Here is a 25,686-nt window from a genome sequence, read left to right on the forward strand (position 1 = left end):
AATTACAAGAGATCTAAAATTACAGTGTGTTCTTTTCACGAGCTGTCTTAAGGAAGTGTTGACGGATTACAGGCGAAGAAAACTGCTTTTATTTATCCGGAATCATACGTCTGACTGTCTAGAAGTAATTTACGTTCAACCACTGGATGGCAACATCCTATCATTACTCAGTCTCCCCAGTCTCTCGATCACAGGAAGTGACAACATAACATTACCATTAAGGGTTCTGGATAGAATGCCATGGATGTAAACAACACATCTTCGGAGGCTTGTTTTTATTGGTTACGACAGGCAGAGGCAGACCACAGTTCCCACTGGGTAAGAGTTGCTATGAGTGTTTTTTAAAATGTATTGCTATAGGCTGATACAAAGCCCTTTGCTCCACTTGGAGCTAAAAGTTATAGGTCAAGTATGTCAACATACATGGCACCAGTAGGTGTTCTTACCAGTACTCAAAGGGGCCTTGGCTACATTGTCGTCTTTCAGCTCCTCAGAACACAGGTATTTCCCTAAGCGCTTCAGCGAGACAATGGCCTAAAATTCAAAGAATTATAATTTTTTTGAACAGCAGCACAAAACATTATACATTGGATTGGTCTGTTGAATACTGGACATTGTATTTCACCTGCATGGTAGTGCTCATGGCAAAGGGTAGCTGGCTCAGTGGGGTCTTCAGAATGTTGATGAGAGCCATGGAGACAAAGACCTTCTGGGCATCTAGGACGTTCTTGTCATCAATCAGCACATAGACACCAAACATGGCAAAGGCAATCTGGGGGAAAAAACAAATTAGCATGATTGGGACATGGTGACCTGAAGCTGTAACTGTAACCATCACACACAGAATTCAGCGATGATACATTTCTACTGTGAGGCTTGAAGCTATGGATAGAAAAGAGTAGACCTGTATAGCCGAGCGAACACTGCAGCACGGGTATTATTTACCATGCATTTTCCAGTCAATGTTCGGTGTTCTGGCTTGTTAGGATGTTCAAAAGAGTGTTACATTTATACAAATGTTGAATTTTGCTCTTTTTTTTCTATTTACTTATTTAATTAAATGTTTTGAGAGCTGTGTGTGTGTGTGTGTGTGTGTGTGTGTGTGTGTGTGTGTGTGTGTATATATATATATATATATATATATATATATATATATATATATATAAATATAATATATAATATATGTGTGTGTGTGTGTATAGGGGGCAACATATACCTATACTTCCTTTTTTATATATTGTTTTACTATCCTTAAAATATGCATATTGCATAAGATACCTTAGATAACTTTGGTGGTTCCCTCCAGAATCCCTTCCCTAGTTGTAACTGTATTATGTTGGCCCTGGACAGAGCTCTACGGAGGTTCATTTGAACATGGTAGCATTTTGCTCTGGCCTTCCTCCTTCCAACAGGAGGAAGGCCAGCATAGGGGTCCAAGGTTTTAGCTGTTTTTTCTTTATATTTGATTACTCTGACCTTTCAGCACAGTGGCCATGTGATTGTACTAACATTCATTTCTGATTACTATGACTACGCCTAATTAACATACTCTAGGCTCCACATGCTTTATCAGCTGGGACGTGAAGGAATTAGGAATTAACCAGGTGGTGAAGCGTAGCCGAGTGTATGCTCATCTTATGTCCTTAAGTCTGGACGTTGTTTTTCTCCAAGAGACCCATCTCCGGTCCAGCGACCATGATAAACTAAAGTGAGGATAAGTAGACCAAATATTTTCACTCCAACTTTGGTGCTAAGGCCAGAGGGGCAGCCCAGCCATCCTTATCAGAAAAGGCACCCCGTTTGTCTCCTCCAAAGTCATTTCAGATACTAATGGAAGATATATTATAGTAATGTGGAAATGGTTTAGCACACAGGTTATTCCGGCTAACCTCTATGGTCCTAATTGGGATGACGGCAGGGTAGCCTAGTGGTTAGAGCGTTGGACTAGTAACCGGAAGGTTGCAAGTTCAAACCCCCGAGCTGACAAAGTACAAATCTGTCATTCTGCCCCTGAACAGGCAGTTAACCCACTGTTCCTAGGCCGTCATTGAAAATAAGAATTTGTTCTTAATTGACTTGCCTAGTTAAATAAAGGTAAAATAAAAAATGACGCAACATTTTTCTCTGACTTCATCGCAACACTTCCTGACCATAACACTCATCATTTGATATTGGGCGGAGATTTCAATTGTGTAATGCATCCAAGTCTAGACAGATCCAGACCGAAGCCCAACAATGTAATTTCAAAATCAGGTGCAGTAATCAACTCATTTCTAGAATCCTATAATTTGTCTGATCCAGGGAGGAGGAGCAATCCCACTGCTAAACAGTACTCCTTTTTTCCTCCAGTCCACAGCTCATACTCTAGGATTGACTTTTTCCTGCTGGACAATAGAATTCTTCATTTTGTAACTAATAGCCAATATCGCAGCATCTTTATCTCAGACCATAGCCCTGTCCTATCTCAGACTGTAGCCCTGTCCAGCTAGATTTGGGTGGCGAGCTACCCGATGATATATGGAAGCACAGTATTGAGAGTATCCACACATCATCATTTTGCATAAGGCTTGGGCTTTTTCAGTTTAAGGTTTTTCTCATTCTCCATTACTCAAATGGCAGATTGGCAAAAATATACCCAAATGTTGACCCCAAGTGTTTGAGATGCCACCAGAGTCCAGTGACTGTGGGACACATGTTTTGGTCATGCCAATCTTTGAGTGGCCTCTGGGACCCCATTTTTGAGGCATTCTGTTTACACATATGTACCCCACATTTTTTGTGGGGGGTACTTTACACAAAGTACCCCAAAAATGGCAGTGACCCCAACCCAGTCACTGACATTTTTGGTGTACTTCCCTTAGACCAGAATGCTACATCGCTGCTAGCTCGCCACCTTGTCCTCTTTCACTAGAAGTCTGCAAAGCTGTCCTCCTTCATGCAGCGGGTTAAGGAGGTGATGTCATCTCTGTCTCTGGAGAAGGTTAAGTACACTGTGCTTGGGTCCCGATAGAAGTTTAACCTGGTCCCCATTAATACAATACCTGGAGAGTCTGCCTTTTACTTAGTGGAACTTGCATATTTTGGTAAGTAATCATGTCTGTTCTAGTGGCCATTTGTGCTGCTAAGAATTTTTATTCTGAGGGGATGGATGGGAGAATGAGGGATTGGGGTTCTACTGTTTGTGTTGTCTATAAAGTTTGTGTTATGTGTTGTCTATAAAGTTTGTGTTATGTGTTGTCTTTTGTGTTGTGTGTTGTATTTTTTATAAATACAAAAGTAAAGAGTTGACACTGAGCTATACTCCAAAAGACCAAATAACTATTACTACTAGTTATATTGTATTGCACATACCAGGAAAGTGGATGAGTTGAAGGAGGCGATGGAGATGGAGTAGAGGATCTGGGACTTCTTCAGGGCCTTCAGTTCTTTCTCCCTGTATCCCAGGACCTGCTCCAGAAAGGCCTTCTCCCATGCATAGAACTTCAGGATCTTGATCCCGTTCAGGATCTCGTTCATCAGCTTGATTCGCCCATCCATAAACTTCATCTGTACCTCCTAGGGAGAAGCATTCAAAGACATGGTTAAATAGATAGTCGGCCCTTCTAAAACGAGGGAAGAGGACAGCAACACCACAAGAGAACAGTACAATAGAAAACCTATAGAAGTGTTGTTGCACCAGCATACCTGTATCTATTACTCATCTCAAGATGGCGCTGCAGTGGATAGTAGCTGTCTTACGGGCTCCTGACCAATTCTGCTATTTTGTGTGTTTTTTTGTTTGACGAAGCCATTGACAAATAAAATGTGATTTAATGTGATTTTATGAACATCGAGTTGTCAGTTACAGCTGCAGATACTTGTCAAGGAACAGCTAATGTTGAGCACTCTACAGAAGTATGTACTTGTTTAATTTTATTAGAATTGTACTCTGTTACAGCATTGAACACAGTTCTTAACACTTAGCAGTTTTACGACGAGGAAACAACAAAGCGTCCAGGAAAGCGGTCAGTGACATTCTACGACTGTAAGTTAGATTAAAACAGGCATTATTGCCAAAACTGTCTGTTGTTTTTCCAAAAAACAAATGAAAAATATAGCCTTTTATAGCCCCTTTTTTTCTGTGGTTGTTTTTCATAAGCATAACAAGGTGGAGACATCCATCCAACCCGCACTCCCACACAGCTCTGCTTCGGCTATGTAAACCAGCTGTGGCATCCCTGACCAAACATGCAAAATCACATTCTGATTCGGCTACTGCCTGGGGTCAAAGTAGCCTGGAAAGACTGTCTGGTCCCAGATCTTTTTGCACTGAGGTCAAAGTGCATATGAGTCTCCTCTTAGGACATGTCTGTACCTGCAGTTTGCTCCTTTTCTTGGCGATGAATCCGTTGAGTGGGAAGATGAGGATGACGGTGGCAATTCCGGCTAGCGCAGATGGGCCTAGGTGCTGTAAAATGGCATCGTTTTACACAAGTCATCAAAAGCCATGTTTGTTATAAATGAGTACCAAAGAAAACAAATGTAAGTCATCAATGAGTACCAACAAAAAACAGAAGTGCCAGTGCCATCCATACCTGCCAGAGGAAGAAGAGGCAGAGGGCGATCTCGATAGGAGCCAGCCACACTGCGTTGAAGTAAACCACAAAGTCCATAAGCTTCTGAGTGTCGGCTGATACCAGGTTGACGATCTCCCCCACTGTGCACGTCCTCCTGGATGCGCTGTTGATCACCAAAGACTAGAGGAAAAACAGAACAACCTCAAGTTAAACCTCCAGTAAATGATTATTATGTAACACTTGGTTTCAAGGTTTCTTAACACCCAGAACCTCTTTTTCCAACTTAAATAAACCATAAACTTGACAATTAACATATTTATTTTTCAATGTTTTTTTCTTGGTCCTTGGAAAAAATAATATGGTAATTGTCGAGGTATAGTTTATTTACGTTGGAATTTCAAGCCTGCCATTAAGAGCCAATGTTTACAACGTGATGCACAGTCACCCACTGTTTACTGGTTGGCACAACAACGTACCTTTCTGTAGACCAGTCCCATCACGGCTGTCTTCACTCTCATGCCCACGGTGAAGCAGGTGTACATGTACTGGTGGTTGAACAGGGACTGGAGACAGGACAGCAGGAACATCAGGGTAGCGTAGAAGTAACCCTTCCACAGGGGGGCGTCTTCTTCGTTCATGAAGCCCAGAAGAAGACTGTTGGAGAGGGGATAAGGGTGAAAGAGAGAACATGGTAATATCATACAGTGCTTCCTGTGGATACGTTCTGCTTCATGTTTCTGGAGACTTTCAGCATACTCAACTCAAAAGAGTCTTATTCATACTATAAAACATAAGCCTATACACTGAACATGGACACTGTGCCACTGCCAATGCAGTGCATTTAATGGAGTCATAAGCACAGACAAGTTACTGTTCTCTGTCAGCTTTATGTACCCCTGTCATGTTCCTTCACTATCACTGCTTTGCCATGCAGCCCTGTGCGGACTATGATCATTAGTGTGGTCGCAGGGCCTGCTGGTCGACACAAAGCCGTCTCTAGTTGCACAACAGTGCTCCTCTTGTGGCTGGGCTGGCCTCAACACTTGGCTAGTGGCTCTCTTATTGTGGTCCACCAGAGCAACCTCAGCCTTTCTGCCATTTAGAGCCTTCTCTTCACTCTCTCTTTCCTTCCTTTCTTTCTTTTCTTCCCTCCCTTAAGCTAAGCTAATGTCCTTGACTCTCCATGTTGGGGCAGAAAGCTGTGGTCTCTGACTCCTTTCTCTTGACCGTAATTAACACTTCCACCAAGCCATGGTTGTGCAACAACAACAACAAGGTTCCTGTCTAGACTGGCATTGGGTGCCAGAGATGGGGTCAAGCATGGCGGGTCCAGTTTTAAGGTTGCCAAATTGACATTTTAGTATGTATATCAATGTCAAGGGCATTGGAAATAGACGTGGAATCTGTCTGACTTGCAAGGGATTATTGTGTCTAGTGCTGCCCTGTTTACAATGGCTTTGTTTACGATGTGATGCCATGGATTTATGGGAGCTTTAGTCTCCTGTGTAGAATTAACGTCAAACCCTTAGCCATTTTTACCTGAGCACCTGAGGGATGGCAAACATAAAGAAGTCGTGGAAGATGATGCACATTGTCCCAGTAAGGAAGTAAGGTCCCAAGTTCCTGGCCAGTGTCCTCAGCAGACAGAAGCCGGAGCTCTGCTCCTTCTGCAGCTTCCTGAGTATCTGGGCCTGGTCGGGCAGTCTGGTGCCCAGCGCCACGGCTGCCACCATGGTTTTCTCCTGCCTGGTTAAATAAGCAGACAGAGAGGACATCTGGGTTTGATGGCCCTACATATTGCCTGTTTGTTTTTATATGAAACAAAGGGATTAAAAAAAATCAACAATAGTCATTGTTGTTCATTTGACACATCTCCGATGCAAAAATGTGAAGAGAAGACTTTTCAGCAGCCATAAAAGGCATTATCCTGCTCACACGTGAGTAGATGAGCGCTGAACGCAAGGTTTTGGAATTTAACAATGGGATCTTCAAAGCTAGTGTCTCTATGCTGTCCTTAGGGGACTTCTTTTGACCTATTTTCAGACTTAAGTGTCCCTTAGCGAGACAGCTTGTTTTTCCGATTACAACTACACAAGCTCTTCAAGGGACCTCGATCATCTAGAGTTCTAGGCAGACACTATTCTGAAGTTTAACCACAATGTCAATGTCATAAAATTAAGTTTATTGATTCCGGAGTGCCTGAAGCTACAGAATTAGTTTGGCGAGAGTATGCATATTGTAATTGGTTCTTACTGTTGCAGTTTGGCACATTCTGTTGTCCACTCCTCCTCCAGATCAGAGAGGATCTTGTCCGATGTGTCCTCTTCCCTCAGGTTCCACAGGTCTCCAGCTTCCAGAGGGGTACGATAACCTTTAACCACCAGCCTGAGGGGAACAGCGATGACATACTGAGTGTGCAAATTAAGAACACCTTCCTAATATTGACTTTCACCTGGTCAGTCTATGTCTTGGAAAGAGCAGGTGTTCTTTAGGTTTTGTACACTCAGTGTATAAGTTATACACAAACACCCACGTACATTATAAGATTTACAGTATAAAAGATTTTTCAAACAAGTCAACATGTTGTTTGAGAGTTTCATTAAACCATCTTACCCAGTAAACCACCAGAAGAGCATCTTCGACAGGAAAGAGGCATCCTTGACTGGACATGGGTTCTGAAACAGATTAGAGGGTGAATGTCACTGACTTTGACCACCATGTAAATCTCTCAATGTTTAAAGGCTTTGGTAAAACATAGGACTCCTCTGTGGCTGACTTTAATGGTTCTATGATGTACTTGTGGAGTCTATTTACTGGATGCTAATGAGTTTAAACAGCATGATGCAGTAAGGTGGTCCTCAGTGGAAACTGTATGTGTAAATAGCTGGAGACTGTGGACAGGAGTAAAGCACGTAAACAGTTAGAGTTAGTGTTGGAGCTAGGGTTGGGAGGAGAATTTGACATCCATGCTGGGTGGTAACGTGTCGTCACTGTGGCACCATGCTGAACACACACACCAACACACTAGCAATTTGTGCTCATGCTCGATCTTTGGCAACCTCTCTTCCCTCTACCGCCCCCTCACCGGAGGTCTTACTCTGTCTCTCTTTCCATCTCTCTCGCTCTTCCTCTCCATCCCTCGCTTTCTCTGTTGTTGTGACTGACTATGAGAATCTCTGACCAAGATGTGGGGGGAGCAGAGAACACACTAGGGTGTGGCTCTTACACCAGGCTGTGGCTTCCAGGCCTCTGAACCTCACTACCGCTGGCCGACCAGGACAGATGCTGAGAGACATTTAGGAGTTTTTTGGGACAGTTTGTTTTCTTGTTTTTCTCTCAAGATACAGTATTATGTCATGGACTATATAGGCTTCACTGTAGCTACCACTACCAAAGTCAAGTTGATTAGAACGGGAGTTGTTATAGTCGCTATGGTTGTTTGGTTGGGACATGATTCATCAGTCTTTTTTGATTGGACCGACCTTGAGAGAGTATGATTCCGTAAACCGCATAAATACAGAACAACGTTGGTGTAGTAGTGGTGTAACGGTCGTAGCATGGTTCATGTGGTGTGTGAGTCGTGTGTATGGAATGGACAGAGTAGACAACACATCCATTCATTAATTCACACTGTCCTCGTAGGAAAGTGGGCAGAGAGAGGAAGTGAATCACTTGATCTTCCACCAAAAGGAAAACTCAGGGAAGTGTGTTGACAACGAAAGTCAAAAACCACAAGATGGCTTCTATTCTCAATCCCAGTCTCAGCCCAAGCATTCTCTCATGTTTTGGAAGGAGAGAGCATTTTGACGGAAGTGAAATATAGCCCACGTTCTGATATAATGCCTACTTTGACGAGGACGGTTTTTCCCTCTGGAGGCTGGTCAGCGAAACAACACAGGAAGAGCTGGGCCAGTTGGAGTGAGAAGTAGGAGAAAAACGCTGTGTATCTCACAATATCGGTGGTGATGCCCTGTTAAAAAAGAAAACAGTGAATATTACATGATTTGCCTAAGTAAATAAAGGTTAAATTAATACAATTGCCAACATTATTGTTGTCATTGCATTTCTCATGCAACATATAGTTGTGTAACCATTTGTGGGTTACTGAGACATGCATCTTTTGAGTTTTAAGACATGGAAATGGGTTGGTTACACACAGCATTGGAACTGTGGCATCAAGGAAATCGTGTTTCAATTTAAATGCTCTGTCACAACTAGTAAACAATGTATCATTCATTGCGATACTTTTTATTTAATCAGTGTGGGTTTGCAAGAGTTTGTCAAAATGCAAGCTTTTCTTCCCAGATAAAGATTTCAAGATTTCCCATGCTGGAACTCAACATAAGGAACACTATATAGGACAGGATATGGTTATAGGCCACGATCACAGAGAGACTCAATAAAGCTTATTTTGAACCGTAAAGCCAAATCATGGTGAAAAACCAAAGTCTTTAATACGTCGCTTTATATAAATGAAGCAATAGTAAAAAGCTCCCTGCAGTCACGCTACGACCCATATCTGTAAATAGAGAGATTGTGGGTGAAGCAGACACAAACCAACAACCCTCGCTCCCTCTTTCTCAATGGAAGACAGCCAAAACAGTGATATTAACCACGTATTATGTGAAATGTGGTTTTCACATGTTATTCTTAACTTATAAGAGACCAGCAGGCCTGTTTTTGATGGCCCATATGTCAACCTAATGTTGACCCGTTTCCCTTTGTGTGAAAGTTAGAGCCATAGTAAACGGCAGTTGGAGTGATTTTAGTCATTTAGCAGACACTCTTATGCCCTTACAGGAGCAGTTAGGGTTAAGTGCCTTGCTCAAAGGCAAAATATTTGTCATCTAGTTGGCTCAGGGATTTGAACCAGAGACCTTTCTGTTACTGGCACAAGACTCTTAACCGCTAGGCTATCTGCCGCACAGGTACGACTTATGATCAAATCAAATTGTAATTGTCAGATGCTTCATAAACAACAGGTGTAGATTTACAGTCAAAGGCTTATGAGCAATGATAGCGTGGCTATGTACAGGGGGTACCAGTACCTAGTTGATGTGCAGGGGTACGAGGAAATTGAGGTAGATATGTACATATAGGTAGGGGTAGAGTGACTAGGCAACAGGATAGATACACTGCTGCTATTGTCTATTTCTGTATGTGAAGAGTGAGTGTGTGGCGAATGTGTGCCTGTGTGTGTGCATGTATGTGTTGGATTGTCAGTGTAAGTTTGTGTGAGTGTGTGGGTAGAGTCCAGTGTGTGTGCATAGAGTCAAAATAGTGCAAAAAGGGTCAATGCAGATATTACGGTTAGCTATTTGGTTAACTATTTAGCACACTTATGACTTGGGGGTTGAAGAGGTTCAGGAACCTTTTGGTCCCAGACTTAGCACACCTGTACCATTTGCCATGCGGTAGCAGATAGAACAGTCTATGACTTGGTTGGCCGTAGTTTTTAACCATTTTTAGGCCCTTCCTCTGGCACCATCTGGTATATAGGTCCTGGATGGCAGGGAGTTCAACCCCAGTGATGTACTGGGCCGTACGCACTACCCTCTGTAGCATCTTGCGGTCAGATGCCGAGCAGTTGCCATACCAAGTGGGGATGCAGCCAGTCGAGATGCTCTCAATGGTGGCAGCTGTAGAACATTTTGATCATCTGACGGCCCATGCCAAATCTTTTTATCCTCCTGACGGGGAAGAGGCATTGTCGTGCCTTCTTCATGACTGTGTTATTGTGTTTGGACCATGATAGGTCCTTAGTGATGTGGACACTGAGGAACTAGAAGCTCTCGACCCGCTCCACTACAGCCCATGTGAATGGGGGAATATTTGTCCCTCCGTTTCCTGTAGTTGTTGATGACAACCTCACCCTATGTTGCGCCCAGAGTGCAGATGGGGAGAACAAACTAGATCCGGCCGCATAGTGAAAACAGGGTCAGGATGGTATGGGGCTAGGAGTGGGTGGTAATATATGCCTGTAAACATAGGTCAGTTGGTCTGACCAACGAGCCGAGGGAATTGGGTCTGCAAAACCAAACATGAGCTCTGTACACTCTGTACACTCTCAACGCTTTTACCATTGCAGTGAAATGTCTCATGTTGAGATACAGGTACAACTGTCTTCTAATGTTGTTGCCTGTCTACCAGAAGAGCTGTCTCAAAGTTCTTCTCTGAGTTTGTCCATATGATCAGGGCTGGTGGTGGCCACGTGTGTGCACGTTTGAAAATGTGCCCGTCTATACACCAGTGTACAGACTGACCAGTTGAATCCAGGTGAAAGCTATGATCCATTATTGATGTCACCCGTTAAATCCAACCAGGGTTTTTCACACTCAACAGTTTCTAGTCTGTATCAAGAATGGTCCACCACACAAAGGACATCCAGACAACTTGACACAACTGTGGGAAGCATTGGAGACAACATGGGCCAGCATCCCTGTGGAAAGCATTCGACACCTTGTGCCGATGTATTTAGGCTCTTCTGAGGGGAAAAGGGGGTGCAACTCAATATTAGGAAGGTGTTCTTAATGTTTTGTTCTCCCGGTGTATGTGACTGTGTTGAGAGGATAATACAAATACTGTATTTCCCAGTAGGTCGGTCCCAGTAGGTGTTTGCTGGCTGCTCCTGCCTATAAAAGTGGTATTGACGTGCCTCTGGTCTGACCCTGGGCTGCCATGTTGGGTTGTCTCACCAACACTATCGGTTTTACCTCAGAGCTGTCATTACCGCTGGCCTAAACACTACGTGTGGTAATGTCATACTGGAGGCGATAAGGATGTGATATGGATGTGTGTTTTTCTAAAAGCACGAATGCTGTTACCGCTTTGACAAATACGAGGACAATGATTGCAGTGTCTGGAAGGAAGAGACACCGGATGAGAAGAGATGGGAGTCTAGCAATCTACAGAGGCTTTAGGGAGACAAGGGAGACGAGAGTTGGCGGTGTCTGTCATCCGCCCTACCAACACTGCAGGGTTTCCTCTGTCGACTTTGGGGAGGCAATGCATTTATACCCAAGTCATGCTAAGTCTAGACTAGAAAACCCTTGGTTAATTTTGTGGAGTTACGAATAAAGCATAGCAGGCACAACAGCATCTCTATATCAAGCAATGCGCTCTCTAGTCTCTAAGTCTAGACTATGGGTAGACAACCCTAGACCCTAGACAACCCTTCAGACAAACTGGTTCTGCGGGGTCACTGAGTGCAAACCTAAGCAGACATAACAATCAGGATGTAGGCGTAACATATTCATTCAAGTAAATTGTTTCCTACGTTACAAAATGACTGTGTGTCATGACTGTTTTGACAGTAGTCTCTATTAACCTACATTCCCATAGCGTGAACTTGTAACATCAGTCATGCAGACACTGAGTAGGTTAGTGCCTGTGTCATCACACCTGCTACTTATCCCATAGACCATAGAGAATAAAGTCATGTTCTACTACCACCGTACCTCGTACATAGCCAGCTGGATCTTTGCCCGTAGGGGCACCAGGGAACACACCACCACCAGGACCCAGAACAGGAAGAGGAAGACGGAGGAACGACAGCCTCGTATCCTCTCCAACTGGATGATGCATATGGCCAGGACCTGAGGAGAGAGTGGGGGAGAGAGTGCGACAGTGAGAGAGTGAGATTAGTAAGACTTGCATTACAACGGACAGTGGAAGTCAAGCGAGTGTTTTGAAAGGAGAGACCCCCAACTGAGGACTGGCAAGCGAGTCTACTTTGAAACTCAACAACTATTACTTTGAAGATGAAAATTCATCCCTCAATAAATCCTCTGTATTCACTGTCATTCCCAGTAGTCTCTCTGGGGCTGAGAAGAAAGCTGAGAAGAATCAATGGCTAAATAGAAAATATTTGTAAGGATTGGTTTTGGCTTTTGTTGGTTTTGGAGAAAGAGGTTAGATTGGGATTTCCCTGACCACAGACGCAGCTGTTATCCTGCTGACTTCCTTCAATAAAACAACAGATGTATGGTACTATGCCTTCCACCCCTCCTTCCTTCCATCCCTCCATCCATGCATTGCTTTTTGCCTGAATTGCACTATATTCATTTTCTCTTCTTCAAAAATGTCTCTGAACTCGTCTATTTTGTTTGAATACAGGCTGTCATTGTAAATAAAATAACATTCTTAACTGACTTGCCTGGTTAAATAAATGTTTAGTAAAATAAGTAGATTAAACAGGACTGATTCCATGTTTTGGGGCACCAGTGTCTATCCGAAAAATCCCTTGTCTTTCCACGGACTGTGTTTTGTCTGTAATTATCTCTGACTGTCTGTAGTTTGGTCAAGTTGAGAAGTCATCTAGCCTCGCCAGCTCATCACTAAAAGTAGAGTGTGGTTATAGAGTTGCATAATAGATACCATACTGGTTCCATCAGATCTTAAAAACTGTCCTGTTTTTAAGCAACCAGCCATAAACACCATAGAAACACTATTTGTATGCTATAGAGTGGAGATAAATATGGTGATTGTTGGGTTAATTTTCAGTTTCTATGCCTATTGTTAGACTAGCCACATTGCAGGCAAAGAAATGGCCTCCAGACTCATAATTACCAGTATAAACTCTTGATATATCAACGACACCATAGAAACTAGCCTGGTCCCAGATAGTTTTGTGCTACCTTGACAACTCCTAAAGGTTATAGTGTGGCAAGACAGCACAAACTGATCTGGGACCAGGCTAGGTAGAAACACTGTATAGAAAAAGATCTATGCTGTGTGGTTGGATGTCAGGTTCATTTCCCAGTTTCTATGCTGCTTGGCCTGTTGCCTAACTAACCACATTGCAAGCAAGAAATGGCCATTCCCTTTTGAGAGGAACCCATTTCCTTGAATGGAAGTCAGTGGGTGTAACTAAGTCCATTACTAAAACCTAACTCAATTCCCTACCTAGTAATTATACTGGAAGTCTGGGGAATTGGGGTGGAAAAATAACTCTGCGTCATGGTGTCGCTGATTACAGCAGATGGCGTGCCTTGCAAGCAGCTCTCATGGTAGGAAGAGAGAGTAACCATGACCACGAATCGGGGTGAGTCTGGTGAATTTTAAAACATTTCCATACATTGACTGTATATGGGTCGATGAGTACGAGAAACAAGCAAAATAACGTAGTTTGGACACGGTGTTCCTTAGCTTTACGTATGGGAAACCAGAGGGTGGTGGCTGCCATTATGGTTCTGTGTCCAGAAAATGATTGGCCTTGGCTTTTTATTTACATAGCAACCAACCAATCAACTGTAAATATCATGGCTGGTTAACTGTAGCAATGTCTTGGATTTCAAATCTGGGTCCCTAATGTGATAAAAAAGTGACCTTTTTAAAAATGGATGCCTTGTGTACCTGGTACAAGAGATGCATTCAGTATTTCTTCACCCAAACAGTTGCTGATATTGACCTAAGAGTCTGAGGTGACCACAGGTGGGCCAGGCTGTCTGATTTGGAGGGACTGAGTCTGTGCAGCACTTGTGTTCGGCCTCTGAGGGAGAGGGGATTTATGGGTAGGGGGGTCATGGCTCTGTGAGTCAGCTACAGGAGGCACACTGCCTATTCCCAACCCCTTGCACCTCTGTCTCTGTCTTAAATCTGACATTATACACCCCCCCCCCCCCCCCCCCCACACACACACACACAGTAGTAAACATGACTTTATTCTATCTAGCTGGACCTCCCATAGTGCACTGCACTGCTCTCCACCAACGTTCTTCTCAGCCTGATCCCAGTACTGTAAATCAGTGGGGAGGATGATTTGAGAGTAGAGTACAGTATGTCTTGTAATCATTGTAGAAGTTGTCACACAGTGTTTATTGACAGAGGTCATAGAGTGCTTTGCTTAGCCCCTGCCCTCTCTAAGAGTAAATCAGGAGTAAACGACTCAAACTGCTGCTATACACATGCACCCCCAGGATCTGCTGTCAGGGAAGCCTCTTTGTTCACGATTGCTCTCTCCATCTACTATGTCTCAGTATCGCCTCTTGATTTCTCTTCCTTGACAGCAGATCCTGGCGGTGCATTAAAAATATATATCATGTATGTCACCTGCTTAAATAAAGGTAGGGGGGAAAAGTAACTCCCAGGATCTACTGTCAGGGAAGAGAAGTCAACAGCAGATACTGAGACATAAACAGTAGATAGAGAGAGAGAGCAATCGTGAAGAAAGAAGCTGAGACAAAGACATTGGCTGATGGTTACAGTACTTACCACAGTCAAGCTGCGTATGATGGGACTGAGGAGGAAGACCATGTGGTTTTGGATCTCATGACTCCTCTCCAGAAGAATGTAGAAGAACTCCACGAAGCCAAATGAGGCCAGGAGGAACCCCAGCACCTGGAGGATGGACAGACACAGGGAGGGAAGCAGAGTGAGGTCTGCAGTACTGTCATTGTGATTGATTCAAACCTTTTGGTTACTGGGGAAACCAGAAACATGCATCTTTAGCACCTAAATCACAATCTGGACTCTCAAGAGACTCTGGACCTGTCAATCCATATTGTCAAGTTGCATGTCTCCATATTGTAAGTATTTTATATACTTTATATAGACTGAAGTACAACCACATGGAACATAACAGTGGAAAGTGAGAAGGGACCAAGACATTTAAATGTACATGTAACCCTCTTGGAGTGCCATGTATGCCATCCTATAAACTCTTATGTTCGTCCTGTAAACTCTTACGTTCGTCCTGTAAACTCTTACGTTCGTCCTATAAACTCTTACGTTCGTCCTGTAAACTCTTACATTCGTCCTGTAAACTCTCCATGGTTTCTTGAGTACTCTCTAAACCTTCAAGGCTTTTCCCCACTGATATCCCCTCTTCTTGCTCGCTAAGGCATGAAATTGTCCCCGGCCGGCCCTATATAAACACTAACCATGTGGGGCTTGGTTTTCACAGTACTTCACACTCATATTATTTTATGGCAGATATGGTTGGTGCACTCGAACACTCGCCTGGTCTTGTATAATGTTAATGGCCATGCCATGTCTACTCTTGCGGTTTGGTTTAAGGCTGGTCTTAAGGCTCAGGACTGGTTGGTGCAGGCTGGTTGTACTTTCAGGTTGAAACGTTGCACTGAATAACACTACAGGAGCATCCAGCAGTGTCTGGGTACTGGGTATCTATTTTTCTTTCATGACTTTACTTTTTGTACCCTGCATCTGCAAGCCACTGGATGTGCTTATAAACTCATAGAGATAGAATGACTAGAATAGACAATTCAAGTCACTGTTCTGTGATCGTTGGACCGACCGCTGACCATATTGGGATTCTATGGGTTGGCTCACCATCTTGGCAGTGCAGAGAGTGGAGATTCGGATGCATCCACAGTCATGGCAGTAGAGTTTGAGGGCGTAGAAGGGCGCCAACAGCCAGAGGTAGACGCACGGGAACCAGACCAACACCGTGTTCTGGAAGCACTCGGTCAGGTCCGGTTTGTCCGTGTACCACGTTCGATTCCAGTCCTGGAAAAGGCAAAGATAGACCCGTTAATATGTGTAAATTAGGATGTGAGAGAGTGGAGGAGTAGGTTTCTGCACCATTCTCTGCACTGAGTAGAATTCATTTATTTCTTGACTCAATACAGATTTATATTTATGTAATGGAGTATTGTTCATTGTTTTCATGAGTTCATTTTAAGTACAGAATTTCTCATTCAGTCTCTAAATTGGCTGTGTTCAAATAAATACAACTCAACCAATTTTCCTCCAAGCTTCGCCTACTGTACTGTCAACTTGAGGAACGTCAACTTGATATATCAGTCTAACAGTTTACTTCTGTCAGGGTATTAGCCTAGTGACAGATGGTTGAGGGCAAGGGTTGTTAAATGAACTGTTTGAGTCCAGTCCAGAGAAACTGGACGCTGGCTACAGTATAATGTCCCGGTCTGTGTATCTAGGCATTGGAGAGTGAAACCACAGCAAGTCAACATACGGTAATCTGTGTGCGCGTTAGTTGGATGGTTGGAGCTTGGGAGTTTTTCGTCTTTTTGTCTACAGAGCTGAGTCAGTCCTGGAATATTTTAACCCACGGCTCCACCACGTTTAAAAACTTTCCCCTTTGGAAGGGCGAAGTCAGTCAAAATATTACAGTACATGATGACGATACAAACCCACTTAGACGACAGTGGGATGTATTCTGTTTGTGCCGACCGAAGTGTGTACTGTTGGCCGAAGTTGCCAAATCCACATTTCCAGATTGCATCATGCAAGCCTGCAGCCCCCGGCGACGGTGGGCTGAAAAGGAAGGAAGTCTGACTGTAAAAAGCACCAAAATACTCTTAGCCTCTAAGTGCTCTGTTGTACTCTCACCTCTCCCTGTTTTTCACCTCTAAGCCCTCTGACGAGGGGCTGGGTGTCTGGCTGCAGTTTGGAGGAGCTAGAGGTGCCTGCAGAGTTGCGAGAGGAAGTGGGTTTAACTACTATGGTCGGCTGGACTTGTTGAGTGGCGGCAATGCAGCGTTGTGAATCACACACACACACACACACACACAAACACACACACAGCAGCTTGTAGCAGCGGGGCAAGGCAGACTCCCAAGGGCATAAGGGAGAGTGACCACAATTCATAACAGCTGTATGTTCGGTCTTTACGCAACAGCAACACCAAATGTGTTACTATACTAACAAATGTGTTATTCATTTCAGTTTAGTTTATCCATCCCACAAGAGGCAATTCTGCTCCTACTACATAAAATACTCCAGATCATGTGTGAGGAAATTCATCCACCTACTGAATATTTTCTCTGTGTAACAGGTATTCTTCTGAAGTGCTAGATGGCTATTGACTCAATGAGTGGGAGTCTTTTTCACAGTCTCTCCTTGGCTCCTGTGGTCAATTTAGGCCTGCAAACAAACACTTTTACAACTGTTATATAAGAATCGTGAGTTGTCAAACAAACTCAAAAGCTTTTTCTTGGTCACCTTGCTCAGCGTTTTCTGAATTGGCTACAGAAGCTTCTTCCAGACCTTGGTTTGGATGGAAATGGAAGGTCTATTTTTACCTATCAAACGTAGTGATGTGAACTGAGGAGAGAGAGCCTGCATGGACTGTGTTGTGCAGCCTTTCAGTTATCTGAGAGAAATGATACATTCTGATTCCTTTTTGATATCATTCAATAATTCACTGTAATACTTTACGTCACTGCAAGCATAAATGTGTCCAAAGATCTCAACCATTTGGCATACGGAGTGAATGTGTTAGTTAAATTGGATCTGTTCATTGTCATTTAGAGAATGTTGTAATTGTCTCAACAGGACTGTTCATCATTGCCTTTGTCACGTCTCCCAAATTGCAGAGTAGTTTTGATTTAAGATAAGGTTTTCAAAACTTGTTGAATTGCAGGGTTTCAATACAATCCCGTCCAGTTTGCAGAGTAGGTGTTCTCTGAACCACACCTCTCTTGCTGAATGCAGGATTCTCTACGTTAAATTGTCATTATCCACAATGCAAGATAATAACATTTGATTGATAGGGGATGAAATAATTATCTTTTCACCTTTCAGCTCTTTGACCAGAACTGTTACCGAAGTAAGATTATGTTGTTGATGTAGCCGCACTACTCTGAAGGGCCCCGGGCCCAGGGACATACATTGCCATAAAATTACTACATATCCGTAATGTGTTCTATGTTTCACCTTCTGTAAATATTTCATTTGAATGTTCAAGAGTTTTCCCATTCGCAACATTCTGTTTTATGTCTTGTCCCACGTTGGGAACTTTGTTAAAGAGGCTGCTGGCACAAGATTAGGTCAGCCACCTTTGTATACAGTTAGATTGGTGAGCTCGGAAGGTACATCGACTGATAATGGCCATGTTTTTTTCTGGCTTTGTTAGCAATATAACGGTTATGGCATGTTACTCGGTAGCAGATTGTTCTAGAAGTAGCAGACTGTTCTATGGATGAAATCTCAATTAGTGTTTGCATGTCTATTCCTGAATAAGACTGATATGTGAATATCAGGTGTGTGAAAGAGAGAAAGAAAAAGAGAGGGGGAATAGAGAGAATGACACAGGGAGAGAGCGAGAGAGGCACAGAGAAAGAGAGTGAGTGATGACAGGCGATTGACTGATACCTTTCTTCCTGGATCAATGCCATTCTCCAATTTTCGAATAAAAGTACACTCACATCAACGATAGTTCACATGTGTATCTGAATTTGGCTGGCATGTGAATAGCAGGTCTGAGTGATAGAGAAAGAGGGGGGGGGGGGTAGAGAGAGAGAGAGAGGACAGGGGGATTGACTAATGGCTTTCTAGCTGGATCAGGGCCATTCTCACATTTTTTGAATCCAGATACAGAATGTGGAGCTTTGCTCCTATGCATACTATTAGGGATTACCGGCAGCTGTCCACATACTGATTGATCCACATGCTTGGCTGTACCTGATATTCCCAGATATCCTTACATTACCTACGGTAGCATCACATAGGATGCTTACGCTCTTTGAGACTCCAGTTCTCGTGCTTAGCGTGGTGTCACTATCCATGCCATCATTCTACTTAGATTAGAATGCATGTCCAATACATTGATTTCTTCATGAAGTGGTATGCTAGTGTGGATATTGGAACCTCGTAGCCTAAGCCTAAGTGCACTTACATAGGTGCCTATGGCTCTAATGTCATTTGAGAAAGGTCCATGCATACTGTGCAACTGTACCTTCCTTGTACAGCAGAGAAGTCTACTTGGAAAGTCTTCAGTAACCTAACTTTGAAAGTAAACTTTCAGAAACGTATGCCTGAACTCTGAACTTACGCCCTGTAGGTTTAAATGTGTCAACATGTGCATGCTGTGTCAACATGTGCATGCTGGGACAGTTTGAACTGAACTCTTTCAGGACAATAGAGTCAACCACCAATGAGCACCTTATAGAATATTGGCAGAACGTTAGTAAAAAAAGACAATCCTACACAGTACACACTACTCTGCCAAGATGCATTTATCCCTGCAGAACAATACATAGTCCTGCCACAATAATTGCATGATACACCATATATACAAAAGTATGTGGACATCGCTTCAAATGAGTGGATTTGGATATTTCAGCCACACCCGATGCTGACAGGTGTATAAAATCAAGCACACAGTCATGCAATCTCCATAGTCAAACATTGGCAGTAGAATGGCCTTACTGAAGAGCTCAGTGACTGTCCCATGTGGCACCACCCAACAAGTCAGGTCATAACATTTCTGCCCTGCTATAGCTGCCAACTGTAAGTGCTGTTATTGTGAAGTGGAAACTACTAGGAGCAACAACGACTCATCAGCCATGAAGTGGTAGGCCACACAAGCTCACAGCACGGGACCGTGCTGCAGCATGTAGCGCATAAAAATGGTCTGTCCTCAGTTACAACTCTCACTACCGAGTTCCAAACGGCCTCTGGAAGCAACGTCGACTGTTCGTCGGGAGCTTCATGAAATGGGTTTCCATGGCCGAGCAGCCCCACACAAGCCTAAGATCACCATGCGCAATGCCAAGCGTCGGCTGGAGTGGTGTAAAGTAAGCTAACATTGGACTCTGGAGCAGTGGAAACGCGTTCTCTTGAGTGATGAATCACGCTTCACCATCTGGCAGTGTAACGGACGAATCTGGGTTTGGCGGATGCCAGGAGAACGCTACCTGCCCCAATGCATAGGGCCAACTGTAGATTTTGGTGGAGGAGGAATAATGGTCTGTGAATGATTTTCATGGTTCTGGATAGGCCCCTTAGTTCCAGTGAAGGGAAATCTTAACAATACAGCATACAATGATATTCTATACATTCATTACTCTTCTGGGAAGGCTTTCCACTAGATGTTGGAACATTGATGCAGGGACTGGCTTCCATTCAACCACAAGAGCATTAGTGAGGTCGGCACTGATGTTGGGCGATTATGCCTGGCTCACAGTCGGCGTTCCAATTCATCCCAAAGGTGTTGGATGGTGTTGAAATGCTTATGTTTCTAGCTCCAACAGTACAGTAATACCTAACAGCACAAAACAATACACACAAATCCCAAAAATATCAGAACGAGCCATGTCAGAGTCGGAAATGGTGTGGTATAGACCGTATGGACAGTATATGAACAGAAAAGGTGTGTACAGCAGTAGTAATATGGGATTCAATGACTGTATACATATGGCAGCACTATGTACATAGAGCAACTGTCTCTAAGGTGCAAAGTAGAGTACCAGGTGGGAGACGGCTAGTTGGGACTATTTCACAGTCTGATGGCCTCTCTGATGGAGATAGAAGCTGTTTTTCAGTCTCTTGGTCCCAGCTTTAATGCACCTGTACTGACCTCGCCTTCTAGGTGGTAGCGGGGTGAACAGGCCGTGGCTCGGATGGCTGAGGTCCTAGATGATCTCCTTGGCCTTCTTGTGACACCGAGGGCTGTAGATGTCCTGAAGGGCAGGCAGTGTGCCCCGGTGATGCGTTGGGCTGACCACACCACCCTCTGGAGAGCCATAAAGTTGCGGACGGAGCAATTGCTGTACCATGCAGTGATACCGCCCGACAGGAGGCTCTCAATGGTACATCTGTAGAATTTCTTCAGCCTCCTGAGGTTGTTGCGCTTTCTTCACCACACTGTGTGTATGGACAATTTCAGGTTGTCAGTGATGTGCACACCAAGGAACTTGAAGCTTTAGATGATACCCCTAAAGATCATACTCCACCTCTATCCGAATACCTGAGCCCCGAGCGGATCCGGATCCAGAATTCTAAATAATGTCACGGGTCTGAGTCGGCTCTGATATGATTGTCACGGGTTTCGGGTAGGTGGATGAGAGAGAGAGAGAGAGAGAGAAGCGTGCAGCTTGTTGTTGTTGGCCAATCATAAGTCAGCAAAGCGGCAAAAGGCTACAGTCATAGAGCCTCTGTGTGTGGCAAAAGTTAGGAGATATCTAATCAGTGGAAGATGAAAGTCAAAGGAGAAGGACTACAACGACCAAGAGCCAACATGTAGACTTCTGCCCAGTATTCTGAATGGAGTTGTTATTTGTAACTGTAGGATGAGAAAGCACGTGCACTGCAGCCTCTATTAGCCTAGCTAGCTAAAGTTAGTTAGCTTTAATAGCTTCTCCTGGTTTGATGCAGTCAAGACAGGTACTACGTCATCATGTTTGATGATAAATAACCTAGCTATGGCAGCTATTAGTCTACTATAGTGCGAGTCGGCTTGTTGGTTGGTTGCCGTCTCTCGTCTTTCACTCCCTGCTCCCTGTGTCACTTGCTCATTATTCATGATTCATTCAGGATTATCCGTAATCATGGTAGCATCCACATTTTCCATTGTTATTTACTGTAAAAGCGAGACCAAATGACACAATACATTATTTACCATTGATATCTATTATAATCTGAAACATAACCAAAACAAACTGCAAATGCATCCCACAAGTTTTGCTGCATCATGTTATGAGCATGCTTGCCATCGTCATTTTTTAGGATAAAAATAAATGGAATAAAGCTAAGCACAGGAAACATCCTAGAAGAAAACCTGGTTCAGTCTGCTTTCCAACAGACACTGGGAGACAAATGCACCTTTCAACAGGACAATAACCGAAAACAAAAGGTCAAATCTACACTGGAGTTGCTTACCAAGATGACATTGAATGTTCCTGAGTGGCCTAGTTACAATTTTGACTTAAATCGAATTGAAAATCTATGGCAAGACTTGAAAATGGCTTTTTAGCAATGATCAACAACCAACTTGACAGAGCTTGAAGACTTACGCAAAAAGACTCACTGCCAAAGGTTTTATTTGTCATAAATTTTTAATCAATGTTAGAATTTTTCTTCCACTTCCACATTACATAGTATTTTGTGTAGATCGTTGACCAAAAATGACAATTAAATCAATTTACGTCAAGGGATGTGAACACTTTCTGCAGGCACTGTATTCTAAATAGATTTCAAACAGTTGACTACAGGTACTTGCTCAAACAAGTGAACTTTTGAACATGAGGTCCATCATGCACTCACCCATAGAGGATCCAGGCCACTGAGTTCACAAAAGGCATCCATCCACTCCCCTTCACCTTCCTCCTCACTTCTCTCTGGGGTTCAATATCCCTTCTCAGGATGGGCACAGGTACTGTATGAGTGAGAGAGAGTGTCTGTGTGTAAGACTCCTCTTTCTGAAGTAAAATATCACTGCTCTCAGGTGTAGGCTAGTCACTCAGTGTGTGTCAGTGTGAGACTTCTCCTCAATGAAGGCACATTGTGTGTGTTTCTGTGTTAAGGTACACTGTGTGTGTCAGTGTTTCAAGGTACACTGTGTGTGTCTCTGTGTTAAGGTACACTGTGTGTGTCTGTGTTAGTATAATACTTATGTTAGTGAAGCCACTCAAGTGTTCTAGTGTTCAAGTCAAGTGTTCCTCTCTCTCTCTGACACCTTGTGCTCTCTCTGTGCTCCTCCAGCAGTTCTGAGTCCCTTTCTGTGTCTCCGCTGTTTATGAGTGTCTCCCTGTTAGGTGGGTGGAAGTATTTCTCTCTCTCTTTCTCTGTCGCTCGCTCTCTCTCTCTCTCTCTCTGTCTCTCTCTCCCCTCTTTTTCTCCAACCTCTGCTGGATCTTGATCAAAACACCACAACTTGCTACTCCCCCTTGATAGGATGGCAGTCTGTTCCACACCCAGAAACACTCCTCTCCCCCCTCCACACCCGTCCTCTCCCTGTAGTAAAGTAGCAGCTTTATCTCCCTCTGTGACCACGAGGAGTTTTGTTTTTACATTGGCACAGTTAAGTAGGTGCGATTTTCAGAGTTCAAAGTTCATTCCTGGCCCCTTGCTTGTCCTGATAACCTAGATATGTATGTGCAGCTGTTGGACATCTACGTAAACAAAGGACCATGGGAATGCATTTAATTTCCTACCAGCATTTAGGTGAGAAACACTGAGCAAGAGCGGAACACACACACATATATATATATTAATATATATATATATATTAATATATATATATATATATATATATATATATATATATATATATATATATATATATATATATATATATATATATGTATACACACACACACACGCACAGTAATGATTTATTTGAGTGTAGTTCATAACCGTGCCATGCCACTCTAGCTAACCACACACACACACAGGCAACAGTAGTCTATCAGTGCCCCAGCCAGCACCATGGAGTTGACACAGAGAGACAGGGTGTCATTTCTGAGATATATAGCCGTCCATGATGTTGTGTAGAATGCAGCAACTTACTGATTCGTTTTTTGGGTGTGGATTCTGAGAGGAGATTATGGAGAGAGTGTGTGTGTGTGTGTGTGTGTGTGTGTATGTGTATGTGTATGTGTGTGTGTGTGTGTGTGTGTGTGTGTGTGTGTGTGTGTGTGTGTGTGTGTGTGTGTGTGTGTGTGTGTGTGTGTGTGGAGTTGGAGGGTGTGTATGAGGAACTTTTGTGAGTGTATATGTGTGTGTGCTTGTTCATGCATGCGCCTGTGTGTGTGCGTCTGTGTGTATGTACGTGTGTGCTTGGTCCTGCATGTGTCTCTGTGTGTGTGTGTGTGTGTGCGTGCACGTGCGTTCGTTTGTGTGTGCACGCATGCATGTGTGTGTGTGTGTGTGGGTAGTGTGTGGGGCAGTTATTGTGTGAGGAGAGTGCCAGATGTGAGGATGAGTAACCCTGCAGCACTTCACTTTCCTCCGAACCTCAGCCAAACCTTAAAAAAAAAACTCACCACAAACTCTGACCCTAACAGACATCCATCCCCATCTGAACCTCATGGAATATTTTTGTCGAAACCCAATAAAAACAGTGTCTGTGTCTCTTGCTCTTTAAGGGTCTTTGTAGTCTGCTTATAGGTACGGTAGTCTAACATCAGACACACTAACTGATGACCATCACCCTGGTGAAGACCCAAGGGAAAGTTCAGATGGTGCATGGGGAAAGTATGACAGTGTCTGGTAATACCGACACCACAGTAGAGAAACATGGAAAGAAGGGAGGGCTGGAGGGAGGGATGGCATGGTAGAAGCAACCCACCATGCCCTCTGCTGTGTCTAGCCAAGTCCAAAGAGCGTGAAAGAAAATATTACTCTATTTTTCTTCAACGTGAATCATCATCATCATAAACATATCAGTTCTTCTCAAGGTCACTTGTCTGTCCATGGTGTGAAACCTGGGGGGGTAACACAATCCAGTAGTCTCTCTTGGAGTCTGTGTAGAATCCAATTCAATATTCAATTAGATATATTCTATTAAATGTAACTTTAGGTGTTAAGATGTGTTCTGGCCTATAGATTTAAAAAAAAAAGATATACTAAATGTATTGAGTAATACTGACATAATGCTCATATTCTTCATTGGCCCCCTTTTTCAGTGTCTTCCTTAACAAAGGTCAAAGATGTGTCATAGTCGTTGTGCTTGAGATCCCTCCTCTCATGTGTGACTCGTTCCACTCTGGGTTGCTCTGTAACATCGCTGATAAGGCAACAGGGTGATAGTGACAGGGGGAGAGGTTTAGAGGAGAGCGATATCTCCCTGAACACCAGCACCACTACTGTAAATGTGAGAAGTTTTAGCTGTTATCATGAAAGGCCAGCTTCCTAATTACTGGGTCATCCATGTTTTGGTGTGTGTGGGTAACGTAGTCTATGGTCACGGATGCTATATGCTGTCTGTAATAGGATGTAGCACTACAATTCTCTAAAACATGACAAAGTAGTTTGATGCATCCAAATGACTCTATGGATGTTGTATATACTGTATAGACAGGACAGTATGTCTATGTGTTGTGCATTTATTGTACATACCGCTATATATATATATATATATATATATATATATATATATATGCTGTGTATATATAGTACCAGTCACACCTACTCTCTCCAGGGTTTTTCCTTATTTTTACTATTTTCTATATTGTAGAATAACAGTGAAGACATCAAAACTATGAAATAACACATATGGAATCATGTAGTAACCAAAGAACTTTTAAACAAATCAAAATATATTTTAAATTTGAGATTCTTCAAAGTAGCCACCCTTTGTCTTGATGACAGCTTAAACATGATTCCACATATTTATTTTATTTAACCTTTATTTAACTAGGCAAGTCCATATGTGTTATTTCATAGTTTTGATGTATTCACTATTATTCTACAATGTAGAAAA

At 43.2% G+C, this 25,686-nt stretch overlaps 1 protein-coding gene across 3 annotated transcripts in view; it reads right to left on the reverse strand.

Annotated features, from left to right (window-relative positions):
- LOC110485729 (multidrug resistance-associated protein 1) overlaps nt 1-23,158 on the reverse strand; it is a 31,154-nt gene extending 7,996 nt beyond the window's left edge. The window contains exons 1-15 of one of the 3 annotated variants that reach the window (XM_021556881.2): nt 22,527-23,158; nt 16,872-16,948; nt 15,849-16,025; nt 14,769-14,894; nt 12,014-12,151; nt 8,404-8,526; nt 7,170-7,231; nt 6,810-6,941; nt 6,096-6,302; nt 5,033-5,210; nt 4,575-4,736; nt 4,355-4,447; nt 3,352-3,555; nt 626-772; nt 447-534 (exon numbers count right to left, since the gene is read on the reverse strand). In XM_021556881.2, the coding sequence (XP_021412556.2) occupies nt 447-534; nt 626-772; nt 3,352-3,555; nt 4,355-4,447; nt 4,575-4,736; nt 5,033-5,210; nt 6,096-6,302; nt 6,810-6,941; nt 7,170-7,231; nt 8,404-8,526; nt 12,014-12,151; nt 14,769-14,894; nt 15,849-16,025; nt 16,872-16,948; nt 22,527-22,530 (1,918 nt within the window). In that variant the 5' untranslated portion in view covers nt 22,531-23,158. The remainder of the gene's footprint in view (nt 1-446; nt 535-625; nt 773-3,351; nt 3,556-4,354; nt 4,448-4,574; nt 4,737-5,032; nt 5,211-6,095; nt 6,303-6,809; nt 6,942-7,169; nt 7,232-8,403; nt 8,527-12,013; nt 12,152-14,768; nt 14,895-15,848; nt 16,026-16,871; nt 16,949-22,526) is intronic. The other 2 variants (XM_021556882.2, XM_036940392.1) reach the window with 2 other exon arrangements.
- Nucleotides 23,159-25,686: the final 2,528 nt, after the last annotated feature.

This window comes from Oncorhynchus mykiss, chromosome 13 (genome assembly GCF_013265735.2).
Source record: "Oncorhynchus mykiss isolate Arlee chromosome 13, USDA_OmykA_1.1, whole genome shotgun sequence".
NCBI classification, from domain to species: Eukaryota; Metazoa; Chordata; class Actinopteri; order Salmoniformes; family Salmonidae; genus Oncorhynchus; species Oncorhynchus mykiss.